Here is a 26490-nt window from a genome sequence, read left to right as displayed (position 1 = left end):
TTGTCATCCGACTGGTTTCCAGTATGTTGCAATATACAGATGGAATCAGTCACTAGTTATCCTTTTAACCTGCCCTCATTACCCTTCAAGGATTTTTGGTCCAGCAGAGAAGATTGGTTCATTTTCCTTTGCCCCCTTAACCACCACTCCACCCTCCAACCAAGCTTCCCTTTTCTCTGCTGGGATGGGGAGACAGGCCATTAATTTTTGAACAGCTGAATTCTCCAACTAATGAATCCTTAGCATGTAGCAGACAACGAGAAGCAGGTTACTAAGACAACTGTATTCAACTAAGCAGGATAAAAGCCCCATAACTTTAGGTTAAGAAAATGAGTAAGAAACTCTGACAAATCTGATTTATCACCTTTGGTTCTCGTTGTTGCTTTTTGTATGTGTGAGCACAACCCTGTTACCCTATTTTAACAGAGAGATTTGTATTGTTCTGAATTCCATACCCAGAAACCAGCAATTAAAAAAAAAAAAATCAGGCAAGCTTTGTTCAGAAAAGTACTGTTTTTATTGACTCAAACTGTATTTACACGACACATTCATATGTTCAATATTTTACAGAACTCTGTAAAAAACTGACTGGTAGAACTGCAAGAGCCAAACAGTTTCAGACTTAATTTAAGACACTGAACCATGAGTATATTTTAAGATATTTAAGCAAGTGTCCACTTTCACTGTCAACTTACATGGCAGTTCTCTGTAGACAAACTCTAAAATCAGAATGAGGTGAAGGGGAAAGGGCCAGATGAAAGAGCTGATAGTTTTGCAAAGCTAGTACTTTGTACAACCAGACTTTCACATTTGACAATGCATTTTGTATGATTCTTCTTTTTGGAAACAGGTCACATACAGGTATAGTTTAGATAAATAATCGAAAAACCCTTTGATTTTTGTAAGCTTACAGACATTTGGAAAAAAGGAAAAAAAAAACAAACAAAAAAAAAACCCAGTGCCACAAAGTTTGTGCATGAATCTGAACTGTTTCAATGCTTGAGAGGCTCGGTTCTGGCGTTCCACTGCAGCTCAAATTCCTTGTATGCTTCTCCAGCTGGTAAATGCAAGATGATCACCTTTTACCAGTGAACTGATGATTTCACACATTTACATCAGAAGCAGAACATCCTTATTTCATCCCAGGAGATCACTCTTCCACCCATTCCTAATACAGTTTGGTTGAATAAATATTTTTTGAAGTACAAACTAGGTGAGTTTGTTTCTCTTCCAGAGTGCAAGTCACTGTGGGCACACACTTCACAGTTAAAATGGCATCCCACCTCTGATCTGCCTGGCGACTTGTTCATCTGTGGTCTCCTCTTTTTCTTTTTCACGCTCTTTGTTCCAGTCTTTAAGGCCTTCTGGCAGTGAAGTATCCTCATCCAAACTTCCTGTACCTTCCACAAATTCTTCATAAGTAGACTTTTCTGCAAATGGTCTTGGGCCAAGCAAGTCTAGCATGTCGCTTTTATCAAGCACTTCCTTCTCCAGTAGCCGCAGGGCAACCTGGAATAGCACAACAAGTTATGTCATACATATAAATATTAATTAATACCTAAAATACCTAAGATGGCTGTCCTATTTGTTAAGGCAGTTAATTTGGCATTGATTAATTTTGATAGAAAAAGCTGTTTTTTCAGAGCTCACCAGATACAAGACTTTTCTCCTCCTTGAGCATTTAGGAAGCACAAATACAATTTTATTTTAAATCCTGCTTTTAAGATTAAGCAAAGTGCCCTCACTGTGGGTCACTGTTAATTTTATTGCTGCTTCAGAACAGCAGCTTTTTGCTTCTGCTAAAAGGCTCCTGATGCAAGACATGAAGCGACAGATTAAAACAAGTGTTCCCTTCAGTGGGGATGGTTCAGTCAGGCTGCTGTTGTGCGACAAGCTCAAGAGCACCATAAAATACCAATGTGTGAACACTGCACCAGAGTAGTTTGCAGCCTTGGGTCAGTGAGCTCATTGTTCAGCACAAACCACATTTGGTGATCTCTTTTGGGATGCTGACCTGCTACAACAGGATTTATGGAGCTCATACGAACTTGTCTCCTTGTCAGTAAGCCCACTGGATGTCTATCCTAGAAAATTAGCCTTGTGCTGTATCAGGGTGTGTGGCATGAAGAAAGAATATGCACAAGCTGAATCTCAGCTGCAGTGAGGTAGATCACAAGCAGCCAAGGGACAGGAACAGAAGAAGATATTTTTATTAACACTCAAAAGGAATTCAGAGAAAGGAAGTTGTATGAACTTCCCTGCTTACAAGAGCTTCTTTCAGCCAAAAAAGTTTGGAATCCTGGTATTTCATCTTTGGGTTTTTAAGTTTGCCCATCACATCTACTAAACCCTTTGTCAGTAGGCAGACTCTTCCCTCCAACTTTCCAAATGAATATTGACCACATAAGCAGGGAGGGAAGTTAAATCATGCTTGTGAGATGCTCAAAGGTGTTCCAACACAAAAGAAGATTTCTGTTAAATCTTGTGACACATCCTCAAGATTACATCAAATACATTTTGAGCAAACTTCCTCATATACTTATACAGTCACTATCTTAAAACTAATTCAGTTCAGATTTTGGCTTATCAGCTGGGACTTAGTGGCTAAAAATACAGTAATGCTCACCTTCTCCACATCTGCTTTCTTCTCAGTCAGCAGATTTAATGTCCTTTCATAGGCAATGTTAATTAGTGACCGCACTTCTTCGTCTATCAACCTGGCAGTGGCCTCACTGTAAGGTTTCTCTAAGACCATGTCTCCTTGACGAGGGAGATCAAAGGAAATCTGCCCCACTTTTTCATTCATACCAAACTGAACAATCTGAAGAAAGAAAAAAAAAAAATCAAATAAACAAAGGAGAGACAGCAAGATTTTAGGGTATGTTGACGTAAAATATGGCCAACAAAAAGGAAAGGAAGAAATAATTTTGCTGTAATCTAATCTTTTCCTGTAACATGAACTCTTCCCTGAAAACTTAAAGTCTACTGAAGTTAACACACATGTATTGACTTTCACTTCTTCCTTTTTACTGATTAAAGTGAAGGACACAAATAACACCATTTTAAAGTGGTTACTAATGGTATGCATAGTGCTTTGCTGTTTAAATTCTAAGATACTACACAAAAAATACTTCAGCCTTCCTTAAAACAGTAAAACCCTTCCTCCTTTACCAGAAATAGAAGTATTTTGCCAATTCAAAATATTTCTAAAGTTTAATGTATTCTACTCACCCATAAAGATAAGCTGCCTTAAGTACTAAAGTAGAGGGTCTTGAAGATTTTTTTCTACCAAGTCCAAAAATCATATGCTATTCCTGATCCCAAGACACTCCTCTGCAAATGTGAAAACAATTCTTATCTTGCTTGACTCAGTACTGAATACTGACTTGTCCGGTTGCCAAATGTGGATGTTTTAAGTTGCATTTTGCTCCAGCAGAGGCAGAAGCAAGTTCAAACAGCTATTTATTTATTCACTCCATGGCTACTATCAATTTGATGGTTACTAAAGCAGCACTTCTCAGTCTAGCAAGATCCACAAAGGTATGACAACGAATATTCAGAATTCAAAGAGATCTCATGATTAGAACCAAGCATCTTAATCTGCTTTCTTAAGAAAAGTTTGATGTTTTTTTTTTGTTAAGTCAATAAGTAAACTGATTTTTTAAATTTAAAACTGAACAAGAGTCACTGAAGATTTCATAGAATTAACAGAATATTATTACACATTTACTTCCAGAACTGAGGCAACAAGAAGCATGCCCGAGACCAGGAAGTAGGTGGGGTTTGGGGATAAGCTGCAGGGGAAGATAAGAGTACTCCAAAATGTCTCTTGCTCCTTGTGAGCACCTTATGAGATGACACGTTTTGTGCCGATGCAGGAAATGTAGTAACACACCTGTATGTAGCCCACAGTCACACTTAGGTGAGTCACTGCATTGATAAGATTTTAAATTACTCATCTACATTAGTTAATATGATACAAACACAAACCGATGTCTTAATTCCCACAGCCTTAACTGACATCAAATAGTGCTTTCATAAAAGGCTGTCTGGATTTCAAGTGTCAATCCAGATTGAATCTTGACACTGGGCAATTGCAAATGTAGGATGATATGATCAAATCTGAGCACTAAATTCCATTTTAAAATAAGTATAACAATTTCCACATGTAATTGAATCCAATTAGATCAAACCGCAACGTGTATGCCCAGCTGTGGGCAGATGCAGGGCAGTAATCGAAGCCTAACGCACAGACAGCTGTTGTGAGACTGAAATAAAACATTTGAGTCACCAGCATCTCTAAACTACATCGTGATGTTTATTCGTGCAGTGTTATCTGAAACAAGGCTTTTGAGGGACACATCTGATGAAACTGCATGATATCAAAATATTAGTTAGGTCAGAAATATAGAAAACAGTAAAGTAAACAAAGAAGTGTCACTGAAGCCCATACCTGAGCATATGCACTCTGAGTAACTTTCTTCAAGTCATCTTGGGCACCAGTTGTAATTCTTCCAAAGAATATTTGTTCAGACACACGTCCTCCCAGAGTCATGCACATTCTGTCCAGTAGCTGCTCTTTGGTATAAAGATACTGTTCTTTGGGCAAATACTGAGCGTAACCCAGTCCTTTACCACGTGGAATAATAGATACCTACAAACAAAATTAACAGTGCTTGCTACAACTAAACAGTATTAAAAACCATAAAGCATTCTTCAGGTTGACCTACTTTTTAGTACCACAATCTACACCATACTCACCCTTGAGGTTTATTTCAGACATTATTTCCGTTTACAGTTTTGCCCCCATTGTGTTTTATCCTTAAAAGCCCTGGCTAGCTCTAAACTGGGATAACAACTACTAGAATATCTGGAAAAGAAAGGTAAGACCACTGTCATATCTTCTCTAAAAACTGTATGATATTTTAAAAATACCATTTTAATTAAAATCCACAATTCCTTGAATGTGATGTATTGGGCATTATGTATTCTATAACAGACAGCATTTTTCCATCTTTAGCATTCTGAACAATTTAAGGAATCTCCACATTCACTAATGACCTTTCTTCCAGCAGTAAACTGTACATTATTTTTAAGCTTGAGATGAGATTAAAAACACAGCTATGTAAAAGTATGAATGTTAAAGCAACTTTGGGAGATTGGGGTGCTTTTTCCTCTGCATTCAACTTGTCACACTGTGAACCAAACAAAGCAAACAAACTAAAATGTAGCCTTACATATTCCTGAAGCATACCTGTGTAACCTGGTAAGAGTAACTTAAACCACTGATGAGTACCGAAAGCCTCAGAGAAAAAGCAGCCATCAAGGCAGGCAGACTCATGGGAAGAAAAGGTCTCTCACTTTCAAAGGACATTTATACTACAATGTAATAGCTAAGTCAGGAAACAGTAAGAAAGTTACAAGAAAGAAACCAAAATATACTCTAAAATTGACACATGCTCCTTTTTAAACTATACTATAGACATTATATATATTTTTATATATATTAGATATATTTATATATATATCTTATATTATATATATATATATATATATACACACATCTTCTTAACATTAAGGGGAAAACACCACAAAGAAAAAGATGTCCAAGCTACTGATACAAATTCAAATTAGCCTTCTTACCTTTAACAGTGGGTCAGCATGTTCCAAAAACCACCCTGCAACTGCATGCCCTGCCTCGTGATATGCTACTGTCTTTTTCTCCTCTGGCTGAAGTACTTGAGTTTTCTTCTCCAAACCTTTGTAAAATAAATTTAATTAATAGTTTCAGACACATCTTTCTCCTCTGAAATCCTTTATCTCATTTGGAAAGATGATGAGAAATACTTAGAGGCCATGCATATGGTCTACTGAAAAAGTTTAAACACCCCCCTAAACCTTCAAGTTTTAGAAATTTGCGTCTTCTAGGTTTCACTGTAACCTTGCTCTTCCTTAGACTTTCTAGTTTCAAAGTTCTTGAGAATATTTAATAGTTTAAATAAAACATTTGCAGTTTAAAAATATTTTCTAGACTATTTCAGGCTAGCAGCAGTTAAAAGCATCTTTAAATCCAAACAGTTTTTCCTTTTGCCATTTTGAAGAAATTAGAGAAGTGTCCTGATGAAATTTCTCTTTGTACCCCTTCCTCTATTACAGAAATTAGCAACATAGAAAAGATACTTCCTTTCTAAATCTCAGGTGTGTTTAGGAGAGAAAAAAAAACAACCTTGAAGAGCAGGACAAAAGATGCAAAAGCATGGCTTCCTATACAAATAAAAAAGGAAGTTGCCTATTACAATTTTTGAGAAACAATTGATGCAATTCACCTACCTCCAATAACTCTTTCAATTGCTTGCTCAAAATGCTTTTGGTTTATAGCATCTGAGAGATGCCTCGCAGCAATTAAAGCAGCTTCATTACAAACATTAGCAATATCAGCACCTAAAAGCAGAGAAGGCAAGAATTACAGGTCCTTTTCAACATTTTTCTGAGTTTAGCATAAAGATAACCTTATCTATAACTAGTTCGCTATAAATTCTCACTGAGCTTGAAAATTAAAGGTAATGTGCTCAAAAATAGCTTAATTATTTAAGATATATTTAAATACATGTACTACAGTTATAGGCTTTAGGATTTTTCTTATTATAGGTAGACAGCCACAAAATAAAGTTTATTACCACTGAAGTACTTGTTTGATACATCTCACCTTCCTTTTCTGTCTTTGACAGATTATACTTAAACTAGTATATATTTAGCTGCATACATTTCCTACATGTGAATTCTGAATAGCTCAAATAGCTTTAAAAGGTATCATTTCATGTTACTGATTTCAAGTCATCCATGTTTTGATAAAACTATTTGCAGTAGTGCTATTGAGATAACTTAAACATCATCACTGTAGCTGCCAGAAACACTGACAGTCAAATCTCAGAAAACCAGTTCTATATAGACCAAAAACCAGTGAAGAATTCACAGGTGTTGAATTAGGAATAGATGTGAGAACTCTCACCACTAGCTTATAATCAAATTAATTTAAAATCTGTATTGACCGGTAGTTGAATGCTGCACTGGTTTTTGGTTTTTACATCCAGAAACAAATTCCCCTACAGAATATGTACACAAACTCCACAAAACCCAGGTCTTCTCCAAAAATGTTCAAGAATGCAACAAACAAAGGAAAGGACAAACAAAAGAAGAACACACACACACACATATACACATGAGTGATAACCATCAAAACCCTCTGAATTGCTTGTACTGAAGACAGAAGAAATTCCCTTTTCATGTCACCCTGACTGAAGCAGACAAAACTTGAAACCCTCAGAAATCTCCTACTTGTTCAAGCAGGCATAGAGAATTTCAGGCTGTGCCAGTAAATACAATTAAATCAAATGCCATCCAGAAGATCAGGTGCAAGAAAACCAGAATTAGTAGGGAAATCAAATATCTACAGCTTAAATAGTAAATGGAGAATAATAGTGGTATTAGGAGTCACTTACCAGAAAACCCAGGTGTTAGCGATGCAAGCTTTCTTGCTAGGTTATCTTTATTTAAGACAGTGTCTAATTTCAGAGGTCTAAGGTGAACTTTGAAAATGGATGCTCTTCCTTTTATATCTGGGGGTCCTTTAAAACAGAAGACACATGGTTTTAGTTTTCTCACACGTGTATATTCAAATTGAGTGTGAGCAAGGAAGCCACACGTATAAATAGTTGCAGGGACTTTCAGCAGTGTTCTACAAACACAGAATGATACAGGCACCAGATAAAACTTACCAATGTAAATCTGCCTGTCAAAGCGTCCTGGTCTCATCAGAGCAGGGTCTAAAATATCTGGCCTGTTAGTACCTGCCAAAATGACTACATTTGTGGTTGTATTAAATCCTGTTAAAGAAGAGCGATAAAGAGAAAAGCTATGTAAATATAGTTTTCCGTGAAAAAAAACCCCAAAAACAGAAATAAAAAGACTGTCCACTTTACAGGATCATGTAAGAACTGACAGTTTAAATAAACGATCTTAAAACTGAAAAAATTTCTATTTATTGCTGCATTGTCCAGCTTTTCACAACAAGCAGGAAAATGGCCTTGGGCTCTGCTTTGTGAAGTACTATATCAAATCCTGCTTTATCTTCAAAATACAATAACAGATTAACTGCTCAGAAAATTGCAGAACCAGCATGGCTAGCTGTATTTTTTTACAGACAGACAGGTCTCATTGTGAAGAATTTTTCTGCCTATTCAACTATGACAAAGAGTTAGGAGATACAGAATAAGGGTTCTTTTCCTCTGAATGAATTTGAGTAAAATATCAGGCTGCAGCAAAGTGAGTCACCATGCTTTATTTTAGGTAATGGAGACAATCTGAATTGAAGCTAAAATCCAAATCTTGGTTAGCAGGTCTGCACAAGCATATTAGTTCTTTCCAATATCCTTGTTATTGCAACATAATATTAGACATTAAATACTCACCATCCATTTCTACTAAGAGCTGATTGAGTGTGTTCTCTTGTTCACTTTGTCCTCCAAAGTTGCCCCTTCCTCTCTTCCTCCCTACTGCATCTATCTCATCGATGAAGAGAATGCACGGGGCATTTTTACGAGCCAGAGCAAATAAGTCTCTAACCTTAACAAAAGAAAAGACAATGTATCAGACAGGTTTGTAACTCTTTTGAGTTGGGGGGTGGGGAGGGAGGAAGAAGAGGCACATCAGAAACAGTATCACTATAACTGGGTATGGCTCTGAAAAAGCGTTCCAAGGCATTCAGGCAGCCCTCAAGGCAATGATAAGTTACTCGACTCCCCTCCAAATATTCAATTGGAAGTTAAATTAACTTCAAGAAGTCTGGAAAAAACATCCAGGACATGAGTAGATAGATGAAATTTTTTTTAGACTTTCATATTTTAAGCAAGATACTAACTACTACAGTAGTTGCAGCACAATCTGACTTGAATTTTAGATGCAACATTGCAATGTTGCTCTGCTTCCAAACATATCAGAAGGACCTCATTAGAACCAGTTCAGTGAGTTAACATATCTACAACTGAGGAATCGAACTGCAGCAAACAGGAAATGAAAAATTAATGGAAGAATTTTGACCTGAGTGAGAATGAGATGCAGCTCAGAGCTTTACTATTCTATACATTAGTGATGTAATTATAGAAGGCTTCTCTGATGACAATAGAATAGATGAATAGATGCAAATTTTGGACAGTAGGCTGCACTACAGAAAGTCACACAGATATTTTGAAAAAAGTACAATGAAGGAACAAGATAAACAAGTGTCAGATGCTTAAAGTGAACTGTCTTTTCACTGGAATAAGCAGAAACCCAGAATCATACAACTATTTTTAGTGTATATACATTATGGAAACTAAAAGTTTCCATATGCATATACACTAAAAAATCACCAAGGAAACCAAGGCTGTGTAAGCAGTTTTGTACTAGCATATTCCAATTTACAAATGATAAATTTAGCATCACTAACAACTGCCTTATTTAATAAATTAACAGGAACAGAAAGTAAAATACTCTCAATGTTGTTTTCTATAGGCATCAGAGATTATCAACTGTGTTGAAACCTTGATTCCCAGCCAAAGTTGTGTCAACAGATTTCACTGGATAGTAAAAACACTTTCACAGTCTATTACAGAAAAGTTAAGTCACTTTGCTTTGGGGCATTTCAGGTACCTATTGACAACAGAAGTCTGAGTATCACTACTATTTTAGGATACCTAATATTTTCCCAAATTTTAATTACCATAACAATTAATTACCATCAGTAACTTGTTTATACCACTTCACATGTTTTTAATAAGATTTCTTGATACAGTTAAGGCAGAAAAGCACAGAAAAAAAAATTAGACATATATCTGGTTATTTAAGACACCTGATCTCCAGAAATAAGTCATTTGAGTAATATTTCAATCAGAAGCTTATCTGTGTGTTCTAGAGAACTCTTTACATCTAAGAGTTTAAAACTACAAAAAGAAGAAAGTTCTTCAAAGAAACAGGATTTAGAGTAGGAGGAGGCATTCCCATATCAGTAGTCAAATGAGCTACAGATTTTTGATCCAGCTAGTAAATTTACTTCAGATCAGAGCTTAAACAGTGCTCTACTGTGTTCTCAAGAACCTGAAAAGAGGCACATCCTTAATGGCCTGAAAGCAGACAGTGAACTGCCTTTTATTACTTTTATTATTAGTATATATTATATATAGTTATTTTTATTATTAAAGATACACTGATGATTTTTGCGTTTAGATGTGGCATCACTTGTGAGAAATCTGCATAGAAGAAAGAACTTCAGCTGTAATCAAACTGTTTGTCTCCCAAACCTGACAATGTCCTTTCAACAGCCAATAATGAAAGAAAAGAGCAAGGCCAAACACTTACTCGTGCTGGACCCACACCAACAAACATCTCTAAGAACTCTGAGCCATTGACGGTGATAAATGGCACGTTGGCTTCTCCAGCTGTAGCTTTAGCCAAAAGTGTTTTCCCAGTACCTGGAGGACCTGTCAGAATTGCCCCCTGCAAGAGAAACAGGTATATTTTCCTCATGAAGAAAACATAATATTAAGCCTATGAAATAATATGTTATGATATTGAGTCTGCTGGTTTTTCTTTCACCACAGTCAGAATCATGCAAGGACATAACTGAGGATCAATCCCTCCTTTAAATGAGAAAAAAGGAAAATCAAATTAGATACAATACTACCATGCTGTCCTAGAGTTACAGGAGGGAATAGTATTTTCTTTGACTGACATACTAAAAAAGAAAGATATGTCATCAGTGGACTCCCCTGCCAGCACAGCCAAAAGGCAATTCTGTAATAACTCTTAGCAAGATTGATGCTATATGTGATTTCTGGTCCATGTGAACAGATAACCTATTCCACAAGGCAAGTCTTCTGGCACCACAATTACACTGCTGCCACTTAATGCTTACTTATTTTTTTTCTGATTGGAGGAAGAGAGAAGCTGGAAATCATTGCATATGTAAACAACCTAGCACAGCTTAGAATACTGAGGACTATTAGAAGAATAAAGTCTAAGTCATCGTTCCCTTACCTTTGGAATTTTTGCTCCCAGATCCTCATATTGTTTGGGATTTTTCAGGAAGTTAACGAACTCCATTATCTCTAATTTGGCCTCCTCACAGCCAGCTACATCTTTGAATTTAACATCTATTTCATCCTTAAGGACTTTGGCTGTAGTTTCACCAACACTGAAAAGTCCACCCATTCCACGCCCTGCCCGACCCAAGCCTGCAGGACCTCTTCTTAATGTGTACAGCAATGACCCAATAATCAGAATTGTTGGCAGCAAACTGAGGAGAAATGATCTATGGAGAAAAACAAATAAAAAAAAGAGAAACATATCACAAAAATGCATTACTGCGAATAACACATATAAGATATTGGTTCCATCGTCAGCTAATTCAGGACTAATACTCTATAATTTGTAATGTTTGTATTTCTGCAGGTTGTTCACACTGAGAAACCATCAAAATAAATAACAAATTGTTATACTGATACTTGCTTGTTTTTAAATCAAGCAACATTGTTGAGTTTTACAGAGGAAAAATTGCATTACCTAATAAACACAAGTAGCTTGTTTTTTCCAAAGTATCTATGTTATGTAAATGGTTATATTCTCAAAGTAAATTGTATTACATAGCATATAGACAGTGTATCCTACTACTTCAAGCAGAAATTTCTCTCCAAAATATACGCTCTTCTTCCCTTAGGTCTTTCAGCTTCTTACTTTTTTTTCTTCTTTCAATGTTTCCATTTACATTTTTAAGGCTACGGACTTACAGGGGAGAGGGGGTGGTTTCTTGCAGTGGGGTCTTTTGTTTCTGTTTTGTGGGGTTTTTTTTTAAATTTATTATTCATTGTCCATTGTCCTCCTGCTTTCTAGCATAGCTCTGTAAAAGCCAAAAACCCTAACACAGTCCTCTTTATCATAGTATCTGAGCACTGTACAGATTTTCCTGTGAAAAGGAACGGCTTCAACAAACAACTCATATGACGTTCTATCCACACTCGGCAAAAACAAAAATGCAGAAAAGAAGCACAATTATAAATGATCACAGGATTTCCAAGCTTTACAGATAACCCACACTCCTGGGATAAAGAGGAAAAGAAGGATTTTTCCCTCTGCTGTGGTATTCACCAGATTCTGTTCCAACAGAACAGCAGTACTTTGATTATATATAGCTGCTGCTCTCTCCTGTTTACTGTGGCATTCCTGGGGCAGAGCAATATACATAAATATCTATATGAAGAACAGACACTGAGGAGGAAAGGACCAGAGCTGTGGTCCGAAATAGGGATTCAGGAAGTAAACGTCTGCACAAGGCTGAAGAAGGCATAGGAACTGACCCACTTTTCCCAGTCTGTTGTGAGAAGCCTCAGGCTGACATGCAGTCTTTTGCACAAGTGCTGCATTGCTCTGACCATCACTTTTCCCCAGGTTTGTTTAAACAAAGGCTCAACAGGTTTATTTATGGATCATCCTTAAGAGCATGCTCCATTATAAAGAAACAGACAAATGAGGGCAGCAGTATGTAGAACAGGGAAATAAAAACCTCTGCACAATTGCCCCGAGTTAAGGCCACCACTTTTCCTGTTGCCACCAAGACCAACACGCAGCAGCAGCTTGGTAAAACACACTGCAGAAAAACCAAGACATCCCCCTCCATTCCCCCAAATCAAAACAAATACCCCCAAGTACCAAGAATGTAAACACAAGAGAGGTGGTAAATGAGCCATTTTTGTTAGTCATATGAGCTACTACACCCAAAGTTAAAATTCCTGATGATACAAAACCTATTTACACATCAGCAGGAGTAATTTTTAAACTGTTCAGTTAGAACCAAAAAGAAACAAGATCACATTTGTATTCTAAACCATTTGGAAAATACATCAGAGAAGCACATTTATTGTCTTCTAAATAAGGTCAATAAAATTCAGCTACGTAAGGCTAACACAAAGAACACAAACTTACTATCAGAGCCATTATTCCCTAATTGGAAGCAACAATGCTGTAAATCTAACATCAGTACAATTTTTCTTAACAACTAAGATCATGATGCATCTTCCAGTTTCTGCTAACATGCAGGTTAGTGTGATCACCCATTTCTTAATCTACTTAATCACTCATTTCTTGCTTTTTTCAAGGCCTCAGAATTTTTATGCTTATTTTTTGGCCAAAAATTGATGCCCAGAATATCTTAGCCAATATATTGAGGTTCTATGATATAATCTGTCTGTTCAAAAAATCTATGTGAGTGTTATCCCTGGAGCTCTGCTGCTGTGCCTGGCTAACTCTTGCTCTAGTAAAAGTCACTGGGAGGAAGGGCTTAAATGAAGAAAGGAGTTACAGTAAGACATTTATATAATAAGCAGCTATATTTAGAGTAAGAGGATATGGATTTCTTCATAGACAAAGTACTAAACAGCTTCTCTTACACTTAACACTCAAAAATATGCCCAAGCTGATTGTTATTCTGATAATACTGCCACCTAGTGAAGCATAAGGTATGTGTATTACAAACCTACTTCTCTACTGTAGACACAACCATTTTTTTTACCAGAGACTTTTTAAAGCAACTTCTTACCCATCACTCTCTGTTGAGTAGACCACAGGCAATCTGTTCTCCACTTCTATTCCCAGATCTTGCTGCACAGTCTCAAGATTCCGTTCAAAAGTGTCCACACTACCGATATTAAACCAGACGTACTGCTGGGAAAAAAGCAGAGATCACAAAGTGCCCTGTCTGACTTCACATTCACTACAAGCCAGCTTCTTCTAGTCTGGTAATTCCTTGAATGGTGCTAGATTTGCACCAAGTTCAAGCTGCCTTGTCAAGTGTGTAACTGGTGTAAGAGGCACATAACTAATCTGGAGCCTCCCAGCCTGAATACGCTATCTGTCACTGCTTCTGAAGGGATGACAAATCCCAATAGTTTCAGGGCACTTTAAAAAGATGGAAATCCTGGAATTTCCTCCAGAAAAAAGCAGAGGGGAGTAATAAACAGATCTTTACAGGGGAGCTTTATAGTCAGAGCACTGAACGCAGAAACAAAGAAGTCACACAACTTACTGTTTCATTTGAAGGTCTCAGCCCTTCTGATTAAGAAAGGTCTTTGCTTAAGAAAAACTTTAGAGGTTTATACTAGCTTTAAAGTCAGCTGTCTTCACAAAAAACAAAACAAAAAAAAAAAAACCAGCATAAAATTTATCACAGACCAGAAAGAAAAATCCAGACATTACTTTCAAGATGTGTTGAGATGTGGTCTTTCAAGAAAATCTCCCCTTTTGCACCATGACCTGCCTGACTTGTCCCTCCTTACCATAACATTGAAAAAGAAAAAACAGAGCAGTTAACTGATTGGGAAATGAAGGCAACTGGTTGTATGTGGGCTAAAGAGTAGGTGTATAAATAAGCCACACTGAAACCCACTGATTAAGTAATTACTGCAGATTTCACTTTACCCAGGAGGGACTTGCAGACCTTGTTTCAGAAAGACAGGTAAGAAAGGCTCCACCACCTAAAAAGAAGCAACCTGATAAAGCTTTCCTAATGCTTCTTTGAGTTTTCCATTAAAATTTCATTCATTTTTTAATAGGTCCCTGCCACTGGGCATCATTCTTTGGAAAATTTTCACCTGTATCAGTCTATTCATCTCTGTACTACTAGAAGAGCAACTCCATTAAATAAATACTTTGGAAACAAACACTTCTCTTTGTTTTCTCAAGTATCTGGCTAAAAGCAGCCTGGAATAGAAAAGATTCCTAAGTATGTGGACTTAAGTCTGGGATTTTCTTAAGCAGATGGAAAACAGCAGTTAAAAATACAGAACCTTCAGCAATTTCTTGCTCTTCCTGTGTAAGTATCTGTATGAAAAAGCATAGTGCTGGAAAGGAACTACTTGTCGTAGTTTAAAAGTATATATGGCAAAACAACCAATACAGTAAAGTGAAAAACACACAATATAAGATAATGTAACAAGAAAATATGTTTTAGATTAAGAAATTATTAATGATCCAGACCAAGCTTCTGCCTCAAACTTTATATATAAAGACTGTTTTGCTCCTTCTAATATCTCATGTGCATGTATTAAAAGTGTTTACCCATTCATGGGGAGACTTTCCAGGAACAAAGATGACTCTAACAAAGCGTTTGTTCACCACTTCAAGTCGGTCCACCTGTAGGTGAAGAACAAAACCTTGGTCAAGAGTGTACAACTACTACACTTCCACCACAGCTTCAGATAACAAATGTGAATCTTTCTGTTTTCCAATTAGGAGACTACAATTAATCATGTACATCAGGACAGTTCCACGGTCTACAGTTTGTCATTAGGAATCATGTATGTAATGAGGAAAAAAAGAATACTGGCACATCAAAATTTAGATTGAAAGATTGATGTAGTACCCTTCTCTCAAGGAAAAACTCAATGCATGCCACAGTGAAAATCAGTTAAAGTAAAATAAACAATAGTTAATTGTCTCAGTGTTCAAACACCAAAACCAGTAAGTTATATGATTCCAAACTCTTATAGCAGCTTTCAAAACAAACCAAACCCAGTGAAGAGAGGGAAATCTGAACTTTGCTCTTACAACTGTTTTCCCTAACAGAAAGGGCTTCCTGTGCTACAATATTAAATATAGTAACATGAATTAGATAAATAAGTATTTATCTGAGGTAACAGATACCATATAAACCTAGGAACTGTGCTATGGGTTTAGCAGGTTTATATCATTAAGATCTTCTTTACAAGTCTCCTCCACTGGTTAGTTTCTTGGATTTGACAGGGCCTTTTCAGAAGTCAGCTAAAAGTTTTTCCACATTTTCTTCCTCTTTCCATAAAATAACTGTTTTTAACATCTTTCAAACATTTAACACTAGCAATCTAGTTTTAGAAGTTGGGCCTGAACTGCTCACAGGTTAGTAAGGCTGTTCCCTGAACTCAGGACATATGGCCATTTCTGATAGAACTGAAGCAAAACATGAGCTAAGAAGTCACTCTAGAACTAACCTGATTTCACACAACACTACCTGAACACCTTTGTTTTGAAAAGCACACAACTCCAGTAGCACAGTCTTCTCCCCACTACTATGGCAGCCAACAGCACTTGATAGCTACACATTTAGTCTGTTTGAACATCCATTCTACATCTTACAAAGAAACAAGAAACTTGGTTTTGTGCAACAGCCTACTTTCACAATGCTTTTTTGCATGGAGGCTTCAGGCTTTGTTCATTATAGCAACTAAACTACACCTCCTACAAAGTTAAGTGTCTTATTGCTTCAGAAATTTAATCAGTATGGGTTTTTCTCACAAGATGTACAAAATCACCAGCTTAGAACAGGACCAATTATAAGACACTCTAGGCAGAAGGGAAGAAGCATACAGAGCAGCTCTGATCAGTTAGATCAGTTAAAAAAGAAAGGTATGAGACACCCTGTTCAACAGCTTACCAAAGTAATGGAAGGTTAATTTAGTGTTAACAGAAAATCCCTCTAGGTCTGAAACCTAGAGGTCTAAGCAAACCAATGCCTTCCTAACCTGTAGGCAAAGCTGCAAGCAGGGAAGAAACAGAGCAAAGAACTAGTGGCTTCTGAAGTGGAAAAAGCCTATGCAAGACAATCTCCTGAACTTTAGGGCATCACCAAACCATTACTCCAAGTATGGAAAGCTGCCAAGTTCTACAGAGAGACAGGATACTGATGATAAAATCGATTGCTCCGGTAGTGGCTCCAGGTAAGAAAAAATGAGGGAAGAAAACAGAGGAGGCTACTTTACAACACAGTCAGGCTGATGAAGAGATGCCAATGTATTGTCCTTGAAAGGACCCTTCCACTCCCCACCCATCCCTATTCTCACTGCTGCTTCTCAGATTCCCCAAGGAACTGAATTCAGGCATGAAACAAGCAGAAAACCTCTTCTTTCAGAGAGATGGGCTCATGCAAGTGATAAGGTTAGGAGTAAACTTCTTCCAAAGGCAGCTGGCATGTCTCTTTAAGTCATTAAGTCAGCTTACCTGTAGTGTAAAGCCATACCCAGAGAGTGTGGCTACCACTGCCCCTTCATACCAGCACCCACAAGAGCTATCCAACAGAAGTTTTGTCCTGAGTTGCTATTCCCTCTCCTCTCTTGAAATGAGATAAATCTTCACACATCCATCCAGAACATCAGATCTAGGAACTGATTAAAATGAAAGCTAATTCCTTTCTCCCTTAAAAATTACACTGAGCCAATTCTCACTCTACAGACACACAAACACAAGCTTAAGTGGGGAGGCAGAAATCAGCATCTTCAGCACTCTGATGTCCAATCAATCACACTGATTCCCCTCCCCACTCACCAATCCTTTAGAAAGGTAGTTGTTGACAAAGTCCTTCCAGGTGATTTCTCTCCCAGGGACTCTGAAGAAGAAGTAGTATACAACCATTGTCCAGAAAAAAGAACTTCCCACTACATACATCCGAAACTCCCTGACATCCCATGGAATGTCACCCTAGGAAATGAAGAAGACAAAAAGAAAATTTAAAGTCTGTAATACAGTGAGCACATAAAAAACAGGTTTTGGTATTTCTTTGTACCTTCTATTCTCTGCCCTCAAGGTTGCTACAGAGAATGTCAAACAAAGGCCTGTTTTGTTGTATGAATACATTTCAGCAATTTCACATAGAACTGAGTAATTACAGCAATAGAAAATCTTTAAGTGTTTTACAAATAGTAATTGAAGTGTTTTGATCTATGAACTACTGCTTTTAGAAAAAAAAAAATCACATGACCTTTCTGCCTCCATTCTAAAACAATTATCCTTGGTCACCAGGAGTGCATACAAGGCTGATAAAAAGTAAAGGAAAAAACTAACAAAAGAAAAAAAAAAGCCAAAAACAAAAACAAGAAGCATGAAAAACATTAGGCGCATCAAAAACATTCTTTATATTTGTATACTGTTAGGTGCCATCATCTTTGTGTTTGAAAATGCTAATGGCAATAAATTTCAAAGGGAAACTCGCACAAGTATTCCATTAAGGTCAAAACACATAAGAGCAAACTACATTTAACGAGTATTGTGTGGTCAGGAAGTTTTCCAAACTGACACTGAAATGAAACATGAGGCCTTTAAAGGTCTAAGGCTACACTAAGAACACTGACTACTAGCAACCTCATTCACACAGCTTAAACTTCATTAACATTCCTGAAACAGAGGTAGATGCATCTAGAGTTATGCACAGAACAGTTATTCATGAAAGACACTGAGTGGGGAGCCACCTAGAGTCAGTTGCTATGAAAGGCCTGGCATAGGAAGCTTGAGCAAGGTTTGGACAACCAGAATATGGCCTTAAAAGGCAAAAAACATGCAAGATTATTTTGTGAAGATAAAATAGTGACATAAAGAAAGATATTTTAAAGGAAAAACCTTCTGTAATCTGGTCCACCAGTTAGTTTCATCTTTCTTGCCACCTTTTTTTCCACCACTGCCACCTCCTCCACTACTAGTGCCACTGGGTTGTCTGGAAGTAGCTTGCTTTGTTTCTTAAAAAAACAAAAAATAAATAAATATATAAAATTTTACATCTTATGCCAATCCCATTTTACCTTTTTTAGTTACATTAAGGAAATGTTCTGAAAATGTACTAGTTTGTAATACTATAATAATTAGATGATGTAAAAACCAGCATTTTCCATAGAAAACCAGATATATAGTTCATTAAGAGAGACAGTTATGACCAGAAGAGAGGACTGTTAACTTATAATTGAGGGACAGTCCTCCAACAAAAGCATAAAAATAAATACTATTTCAGAAGACGAACATTATTTTGCTTTCATATCATGTATAATAAAAAATGTATCAATTTGCACTTTTAAACTAATCTGGTACAGAAATATCTTCCCTGAAAAATAAAGAAAAAACCTAAAATCCAAACTCACAATTGTTATACCAAAATCTAATTTAATGAATACACATTCCAAAAAGAACCGAAGACAAGCAGCTTTTTGTACCTTTTGTTTCTCCAGGTGTACCTTTAGTTCCATTAGGTTTCTTCCCATTGGGAAAATACTTTTCAAATCCTATTAAGAAAGAGGAAAGGAGCTCATAACTGGTTTTTTAGCTGAATTTTACAATTCTTTGATCACAGTTATCACAAGCTGAATGTATACACCAGCAAAGAAGCTAGGAACATATAGACTGCAAAACCAGTTTTGTTCTTGTCTTTTTGTTGAAAAGCTCTACCATAAATAAATTTACTCCATAAATAAATTTACTGTGTTGACAAGAGAATACCACATGTATTTAATAACCTGAAGTAAAGCTATCTTCTAACCAGAGATAGAGAAGCTTAGGTCAACAGAAAGCACCACTGCACAGTGTGAAGTTGAGCAAACCACACTATTCTTTAATAGCTCCTAAAAATCCCATAAATCAAATGTTCCATGTCAAGATTGAAGGCTGGTTAGTGCAGGAACTGACTTCCCCACAGACAATAAACCAAAATGGTATGTGAGTGTAGTCCTCGGCAAGGTATGTAAGCAGTCTGCTTCGTTTCACAAATCAAAGTTACAGTCACCTTTGGGAGGTTGAGAGAAGAGCCTTCTGCAAGCAGCAATTACACTTGCCAAAACAGTGCTTCTATCAGCAGTAACTCCAGGGGTAACTTGGTCACAGAGCTGAAAGATGAAAAAGAAATATAAAGCAACAAGAACATACCAAAAAAATCTTCAAGCTCTCTAGCAGAGCCTTGCAGCTAGTCAGATACTATTTTATATTTATATTTTATATCTGTTTACAACAGACCTTGTAGTAACTTCTGTGCACCAGAAAGTAAGACAACAATGGAAAAAGAAAAGTTCATCAAATGAGTCTACTGCAAGATTTTTATTCTTATTGTTAAGAACAGAGTTTCATCTTACACACAAACAAAACATTCTTTAATAAAAGAGAAAAATCAAGCAGAAAACACTACAAGCTATGAACATTTAACACACATTGAATTCAATTCAATGAAACATTTCATCATACCAGCTGAATGACATTAAAGTGCAACATTAACTGTGGCTGTACAAGCATCATCCACACAGCACTGAATCATGTTTTGTCTGCAACCTTTCTTCAAACAGTTAAGAAGTTGTAGCTTCTGAATATGAGATCTACCTGGATCCAAAAGAAAAGGATGTGGCAGACAATGCTCACATCCAGCTAAGAAACTAAAACAGACAAGGAAAGTTCAGTTCAGTTCAAAAAGAAGATCTGAAGCCCTATGTGGGTAAACATCCAGTTATAAAACCACAACAAACCTAAGCCTGTTGCTCCTTGTTCTAAGGCTGTTTACTGTTAGTCATCATTTAAGTGCAATGAGGGAAATTTTAATTTCTAATTCTTAACAAAATTCTGTTACCGTAGCTGAATATTTTAAAAAAGTGTAAACTGCAATTTTATTCAAGAGAAATCATACCTGATTTCTTCAGGAAGGACATACTTTAGATAAAATCCCCTTTTCATAAACTTTTCCAAAACTTCTGAGAAACAAAATATTATTCATGCCAAGATTTCCCCACATTTTCCTGCCTTTCCTTCTGCCTCCACTCCCTTCTGCCACATAAAGGCCGTCAGTCTCCTGTTCTTTTTGATTGGGAGCTATTTACCTAAAGAACCACAGAAATAGTAAAATGCAAAAACCAAACAACACTAGCTGAAAAGCAGCAGGACCTGAAAACATGACTCAAAGTATCCTTGCAAGACAGCAAACATCCATCTGGGAACTAACACCTCTAGGACTATTTCTGTGAAGGAAGCACAGTGTTGTAGCCAAGGTATAGCGGTTGTAAACAAAACTTATTTTTGCATATTGAAGAAACTTTTGATTACTTGACTGCACACTAGGACTACCCTAGGCATGCTGCCATTCATTAACAGAATGCTGGAACTCTGCTGAAATCTTCTGTCTGGAGCTTCTCTCTCCACCCCTTAAATGATGAAATACATTAGACTTATTTCAAGCATCCCTGCAGTTCCACCTGCTGGAACCAAGAATATCAAAACATTCTCATTCCTTGCTTTTGCTGTAGACTGAGCTAAGAATTCTTGGGCTGCTTGATCAAGCCATTAGTTTTGCTCCTCTGCATGTTTCTGAATAAAATCTGATACTGAAAAATCCAAGAGGGTATTTTACTGATTATAAGTAGCACGTGCAGTGCAGATAGTCTAGAGAGAAGTTAATGTAGAGAACAGCTATTAAGTCCAATACACTGTAACTTCTAACATAAGCAACTCCGTCTGTACTCCTAGAAGTAGTTCTAGGACAAGTGGGATGCAGCCATGTGGGCAATAAAATAAAAAGAGCTTGCCACAGATCATGTATAGTTCAAATACAGAGAGGCAGTGAATGTTGCAGCAACTGACAAAACTCAAAGAAACAATGGGGTTTTCTCCTGTGTCAGTGGTTCCCCATAACACACAAAAATTAGGGACTGAGTTCTTCTGCAAACTCAGATTACTTTTTATTTGCAAAGAGACTGGAATATTCTGAAAGCTTTACTCCAACTAATACAAAACAACTTCTCATGTTTAAAAGAAAAGTTTAAGTAAGCCAAATCTAATTGCCTGGCTTGGCCAGACCAGCACAGGTTTACTACAGAATTAAGTTATAGTTTAAGTGAAGGAGAGAGAAGGGTAAGCAGACAGAGCTTTGGGGCAGACCTGAATAATGGGACTGCCTTCTTGTTGGATTGTCTCTACAGATCCTAAATTCCACGAACAGCTACCTGTCAAGTTAATATGCAGAAAGCTGAGTGCTTTGAAGTTGCTTTGTGAGAAAAAGGAACAACTGACTTCATGGCATGTTCAGTGTCACCTGACTGCCTCAAGAAGTGACAGCTGGGAGGGGATTCCATTATTGTCTTCAAGCATCTGAGGGTAGGGTGCCAGAAAGATGGACCTGGGCTCTCCTCAGTGGTGCTGAGCAATAGGACAAGAGGCAACAGGCAGAAACTGATGCAGGGGAAGCTCCATCTGAATGGGAGGAAGAACATCTTTACTGTGTGGGTGACTAAGCACTAGAACAGGCTGCCCAGAGTCTCCCTCACTGCATATATTCAAGAATTCTCTAAAACATCAGCACAAAAAATGATCATCCTGATACAAGGCCTGTCCCTGGGTTGTCTGGTTATGGGAATGTCACAGCAAGCTGCCTACACAGAGAGAAAGCAAACAGAGCACATTTTGACTGGATGCTGTTTTGGGCTGTCTACCAAGATACTCTTGCCAAGTGTTTCCCAGTCAGAGGCAAAAAAATTCACTGCATGTAAAACAAAACAAAACAAACAAAAAAAAATCTGATTTTTTCTTTCAGGCAAACCTTGTGACATCAGCCTAAAAATCAAGACATTTTAAAATGTAAGTTCTAGATAAGCAAAATATACAAAGGTCAGTTTTAGAGGTAAAATAACCCATAAAATGTTAGTAGTCCAGAGAGCCACATAAACCCAAGATCACAAGCAGAACTACTTAAAAAGTTTACAAAACTTTGTAAGCACAAGCCACTTTTAAAAAACTGAGGCTACACAAAGCAGCACCAGAAAATCCACTTGCTTAGTTATACAGGTAGGATAGAGAATCCGTTAATTCTAGAAAGCTGGAAGTTTATGGTTTTGTCCATTATCAAATTCCAAATCAAAGTAAAATTAAACTGAAAGTCTTAATTATCTAACAGCCACCAAAATATTACATAAGAACGTAATGGGAAGAGGGGACAACACACAACAAAAAGCTGGTAAAGACAACTTAATGCAAGTTACTTTCTACATGGGCAAATAGTGATAAGACAAGGGGAAATGCTTTTAAACTACAAGAGTAGAGATTTGGACTAGGAAGAAAGTCTTTACTCCTAGAGGGTGGGGAGCCACCACAACAGGCTGCTCAGAGAAGTTGTGGATGCCCAACCCTAGAAGTGTTCAACGTCAGATTGGATGGTGCCCTGAGCAACCTAGTCTGGTGGGAGATGTCCCTGCTCATGGCAAGGGGGGTTGTAACTAAATGATACTTTGAGGCCCCTTCCAACCCAAGCCTTTCTAAGCTACTCACATTTTTTTAAAGAAAGACCAATTCAAAAAAAGTAATGGCTTTTATGGAACAAAGATCCTCATTTTTCTGTCTAAACACACAGCCAGATGCTAGAATGAATACAAAGCCCGCTTCCTAAGACTGATTCCAAATAGGAATTCATTAAATTATGTTTAAAGAAAAAATAATTAGTTTCCTGATAGATCAGCAGCGCTGCTGACAATGTTTTATTTATTGTTGTCAGCAAGCCACATATTCATGCTGACAACAAGGCTACTAACATCCTTCTGTGTGTATTTGTCTCAGAATTATCACTATCCTAGAGATAACCTTCATACCTACAAAGGTGTGGCTGTTTACTAGTCTATGCTGCAGGAAAACAAAGCAACCCCCTCAAGATGACAATGAAAGAGAGAGGAATTAAGCATCTTCCTTATCCCAAGCAGCCACATGAGCCTATCATTCCTCCACTGTGTTAGGGCTGTCAACAAGGGTAATGCACATCTTGTAACAGCTGACAGTAAAGGCCACTTTACTAAGAATGAACACACAGACTGTAGGTGCATCACACAGACTGTTCATGGAATCACTGCACTGTGCAATCCCTGGATGCAAACAACCAGACTCCTCTTTTCCAGAACACTGGCACCCAAAACAAACTGCTCAGCCATTAATCTTTAACATTTCAGTCTCTCACACAGTCACAGTCCCACCTAACACGAATCATCATCCTGAGAAAGCAATGGAAGAACTTTGGCATTACGTGGGACACAGAACTTGGGAAACCAGTGGAAACCTGGGAACCCTCCTCTACGAAGAGAAGCTGAGAAAGTTGGGGCTGCTCAGCCTGGAGGAGAGAAAGTTACATGGAGAGCTCACAGCAAGCTTACAGTATCTGAAGGGGGTCTACAGAGAAGCCAGAGAGGGACTCTTTCTCAGGAACTGTAGTGATAAGACAAGGAGTAATGGGTACAAACTGAAAGAGGAGAAATTAAGTTAGATATTAGGAAGAAGTTATTTACTGTGAAGATGGTGAGACACTGCAACAGATTGCTCAGATAGGCTGTAATTCAGTGTTCAAGGCCACGTTGGATGTGCCTCTGAACAAACTGGTGTACTGGGAAGTGCCCCTGTCCATGGCAGAGGAGTTGGGAAGAGAAAATCCTTGGTCCCTTCAACCTCCTAAAATACCGGTGGGATGCAGAAGCAGCTCTGGGCTGTCGCCTTGTCTTCCTTCGGCAAAGCGACTCCGCTGTAGCCGAAGGAGCCCGCAGGTTCTCACGCACGGAGCCGGCTGCCACTTCCAGCCCGAGAGGCGCGGCACTCCAGCCCGCCCGCCCACCCACCGGCCCTGTTGCCCGCCGCCCGGAAGGGCCGGTACCGAGCAGGCCGGGGCTGCGTCCTCCGAACGGGGTGAGGACGAGCCAGGGAAGGCCGCGGGCAGCAGAGAGGCGCCCTCGGCTCCGAGCAGCGGAGTGCCTTTCCCCGCCCCGGGGCCGCCCGCCGCCGCCACCACCACGGCCCTCCCTCGACCCTAGACCCCAGACCCCCGACCCCCTCGCTCCTCACCTGCGCCAGGCAGGGCCTTGCCCCCCCGAGCAGGCCCCTCCCGCAGAGCAGCTGCTGCAGGGGGGCTCCGGGCAGCCCCCGGCGGCAGCCGCCGCCCCGCGCCAGCAGCAGGTACCGGTGCGCCATGGCTGCCCGGACCCGCCGTCACCACCGGCCCGCGCCGCCTGACGTCACCGCGCCGCCGCTTGCATTTCCTCTACGTCCGAAGGGCACCCTCCGGCCCCGCCCCCCGGCGGAGGCCCCGCCCCTCGAGGTCACGCACCGTCTTCTGACCACGCCCACCCGTCACCACCGGAGCCCCGCCCTCCCTGGGGCGGACGGCTCTGTCAGAATCCCGGAGTCAATGGGGCTGGAAAAGGTCTCCGGGATCATCGAGTGCAGCCTATGACCCAACACCACTACGTCAACTAGACCATGGCACCAAGTGCCACGTCCGAGCTCTCCTTAAACACCTTCAGTGACAGCACCACCTCCCTGAGCAGCCCATTCCGATAGTTAATCACCCTTTCTGTGAGGAATTTCTTCCTAATGTCCAACCTGAACCTCCCTTGGCGCAGTTTGAAGCTATGTCTTCTCGTCCTGCTTGCCTGTAAGAATAGACCGACCCCCTCCTGCCAAAACCTCCTTTCAGGCAAGTGTAGAGGTGATAAGTGTAGGGTGATAAGGTCACCCCTGAGCCACCTCTTCTCCAGGCTAAACACCCTCAGCTCCCATCAGCAGCTCCTCACAGGACATGTGCTCCAGACCCTTCCCCAGCATCACTGCCTTTCTCTGGACACACACCAGCACCTCAATGTCCTTCTGAACAGAGGGCCCCAGAACTGAGCTCAGTATTCGAGGTGTAGGCTCACCAGCGCTGAATAAAAGAGGAAAATCCCTGCCCTGGTCCTGCTGGCCACACTGTTTCTCATACAGGCCAGGCTGCCACTGACCTTGGCCACCTGGGCATGTGCTGGCTCATGTTCAGCTCTTGTTGACCAGCACTCCCAGGTCCTTTTCCACTGGGCCACTTTCTAACCACTCTGACTGCAGCCTGTAGTGCTGCATGGGGTTATTATGGCCAAAGTGCAGGACCCAGCACTTGTTCTTGTTGAACCTCATGCCATTGTCCCAGCCCATCTTTCCAGCTTGTCTGGATCCCTTTGCTGAGTCAAAGGTGTGGGTGAGTCAGCGGGGCACAGCCCAGCCCTGCCAGCATCACTAAGAAGGGTGGGTCTCCTTGCTGCCAGGGCTGGTTTAGCCTGCAGTAATGCTCCACAAAGCCTGGACGTAGGAAATAAGGAAACCTGTCTCCTGTTTTTGCCCCACTATGTAAGGCATTTCATATCAATATGTTTGCTGTAGAGTGAGTCCATGCGAAGTCCTCTAGGTGAACTCAGGCACTTGGCATTATCATTGTTAAGGAAATATCCCAGTCTGACCATACACAAGACTCTTTGTCAGTCACATTCCCAAGGCCAGAGACTTTCATTGCTGGGACCACAGCCCCTTTCCAGCGGCAGCTCCAGTGCACCCAGAGGTGCCCCACTTGACTCCCCTCACACAGTCAGGCCAGGTTTCCTTATTGGATCCACCCCAGGTTCCTCATGGCAGAGTCTCAAATGTCTCATTCCATAAAGTAATTTACTCATGGTGTGGTAACACAGAAACAGCCCCAGCTCATGCCTCTGAGAAAGAACCCAAACAAAAGAGCCCCTAGGTCTTTATACCCCCACAGTCCAAGCCACATGGAAATCCCACTCTTCCTCATGAGTCTTTGCTCCTGCTGTGCCTCCAGTGTCCATTCACCTGGCTGGCACCACCAAAGGGTTGGCAGTTCATGGTCTCTTGTCT

General features: G+C 39.3%; 1 protein-coding gene across 2 annotated transcripts; it reads right to left on the bottom strand.

Annotated features, from left to right (window-relative positions):
* Positions 1-494: 494 nt before the first annotated feature.
* Positions 495-24880, bottom strand: AFG3L2 (AFG3 like matrix AAA peptidase subunit 2). 2 transcript variants are annotated; one of them, XM_058830930.1, is made up of 17 exons: positions 24658-24880; positions 19598-19697; positions 19032-19100; positions 18448-18563; positions 17380-17532; positions 15142-15216; positions 13625-13749; positions 11071-11344; positions 10393-10530; positions 8469-8622; positions 7776-7883; positions 7500-7625; positions 6331-6441; positions 5644-5759; positions 4454-4654; positions 2627-2821; positions 495-1509 (listed from the first exon to the last, which is right to left on the bottom strand). In XM_058830930.1, the coding sequence occupies exons 1-17, from the start codon at positions 24781-24783 to the stop codon at positions 1267-1269; spliced, it is 2430 nt and encodes an 809-aa protein (XP_058686913.1). In that variant the 5' UTR covers positions 24784-24880; the 3' UTR covers positions 495-1266. The 2 variants fall into 2 exon arrangements, with proteins under 2 accessions (XP_058686913.1, XP_058686914.1); XM_058830931.1 differs by having other exon boundaries at positions 13625-13746.
* Between the last annotated feature and the right edge of the window lie 1610 nt (positions 24881-26490).

Source organism: Poecile atricapillus, chromosome 2 (assembly GCF_030490865.1).
Source record: "Poecile atricapillus isolate bPoeAtr1 chromosome 2, bPoeAtr1.hap1, whole genome shotgun sequence".
Taxonomy (NCBI): Eukaryota; Metazoa; Chordata; class Aves; order Passeriformes; family Paridae; genus Poecile; species Poecile atricapillus.
This window is presented reverse-complemented; position numbering and strand designations above follow the sequence as displayed.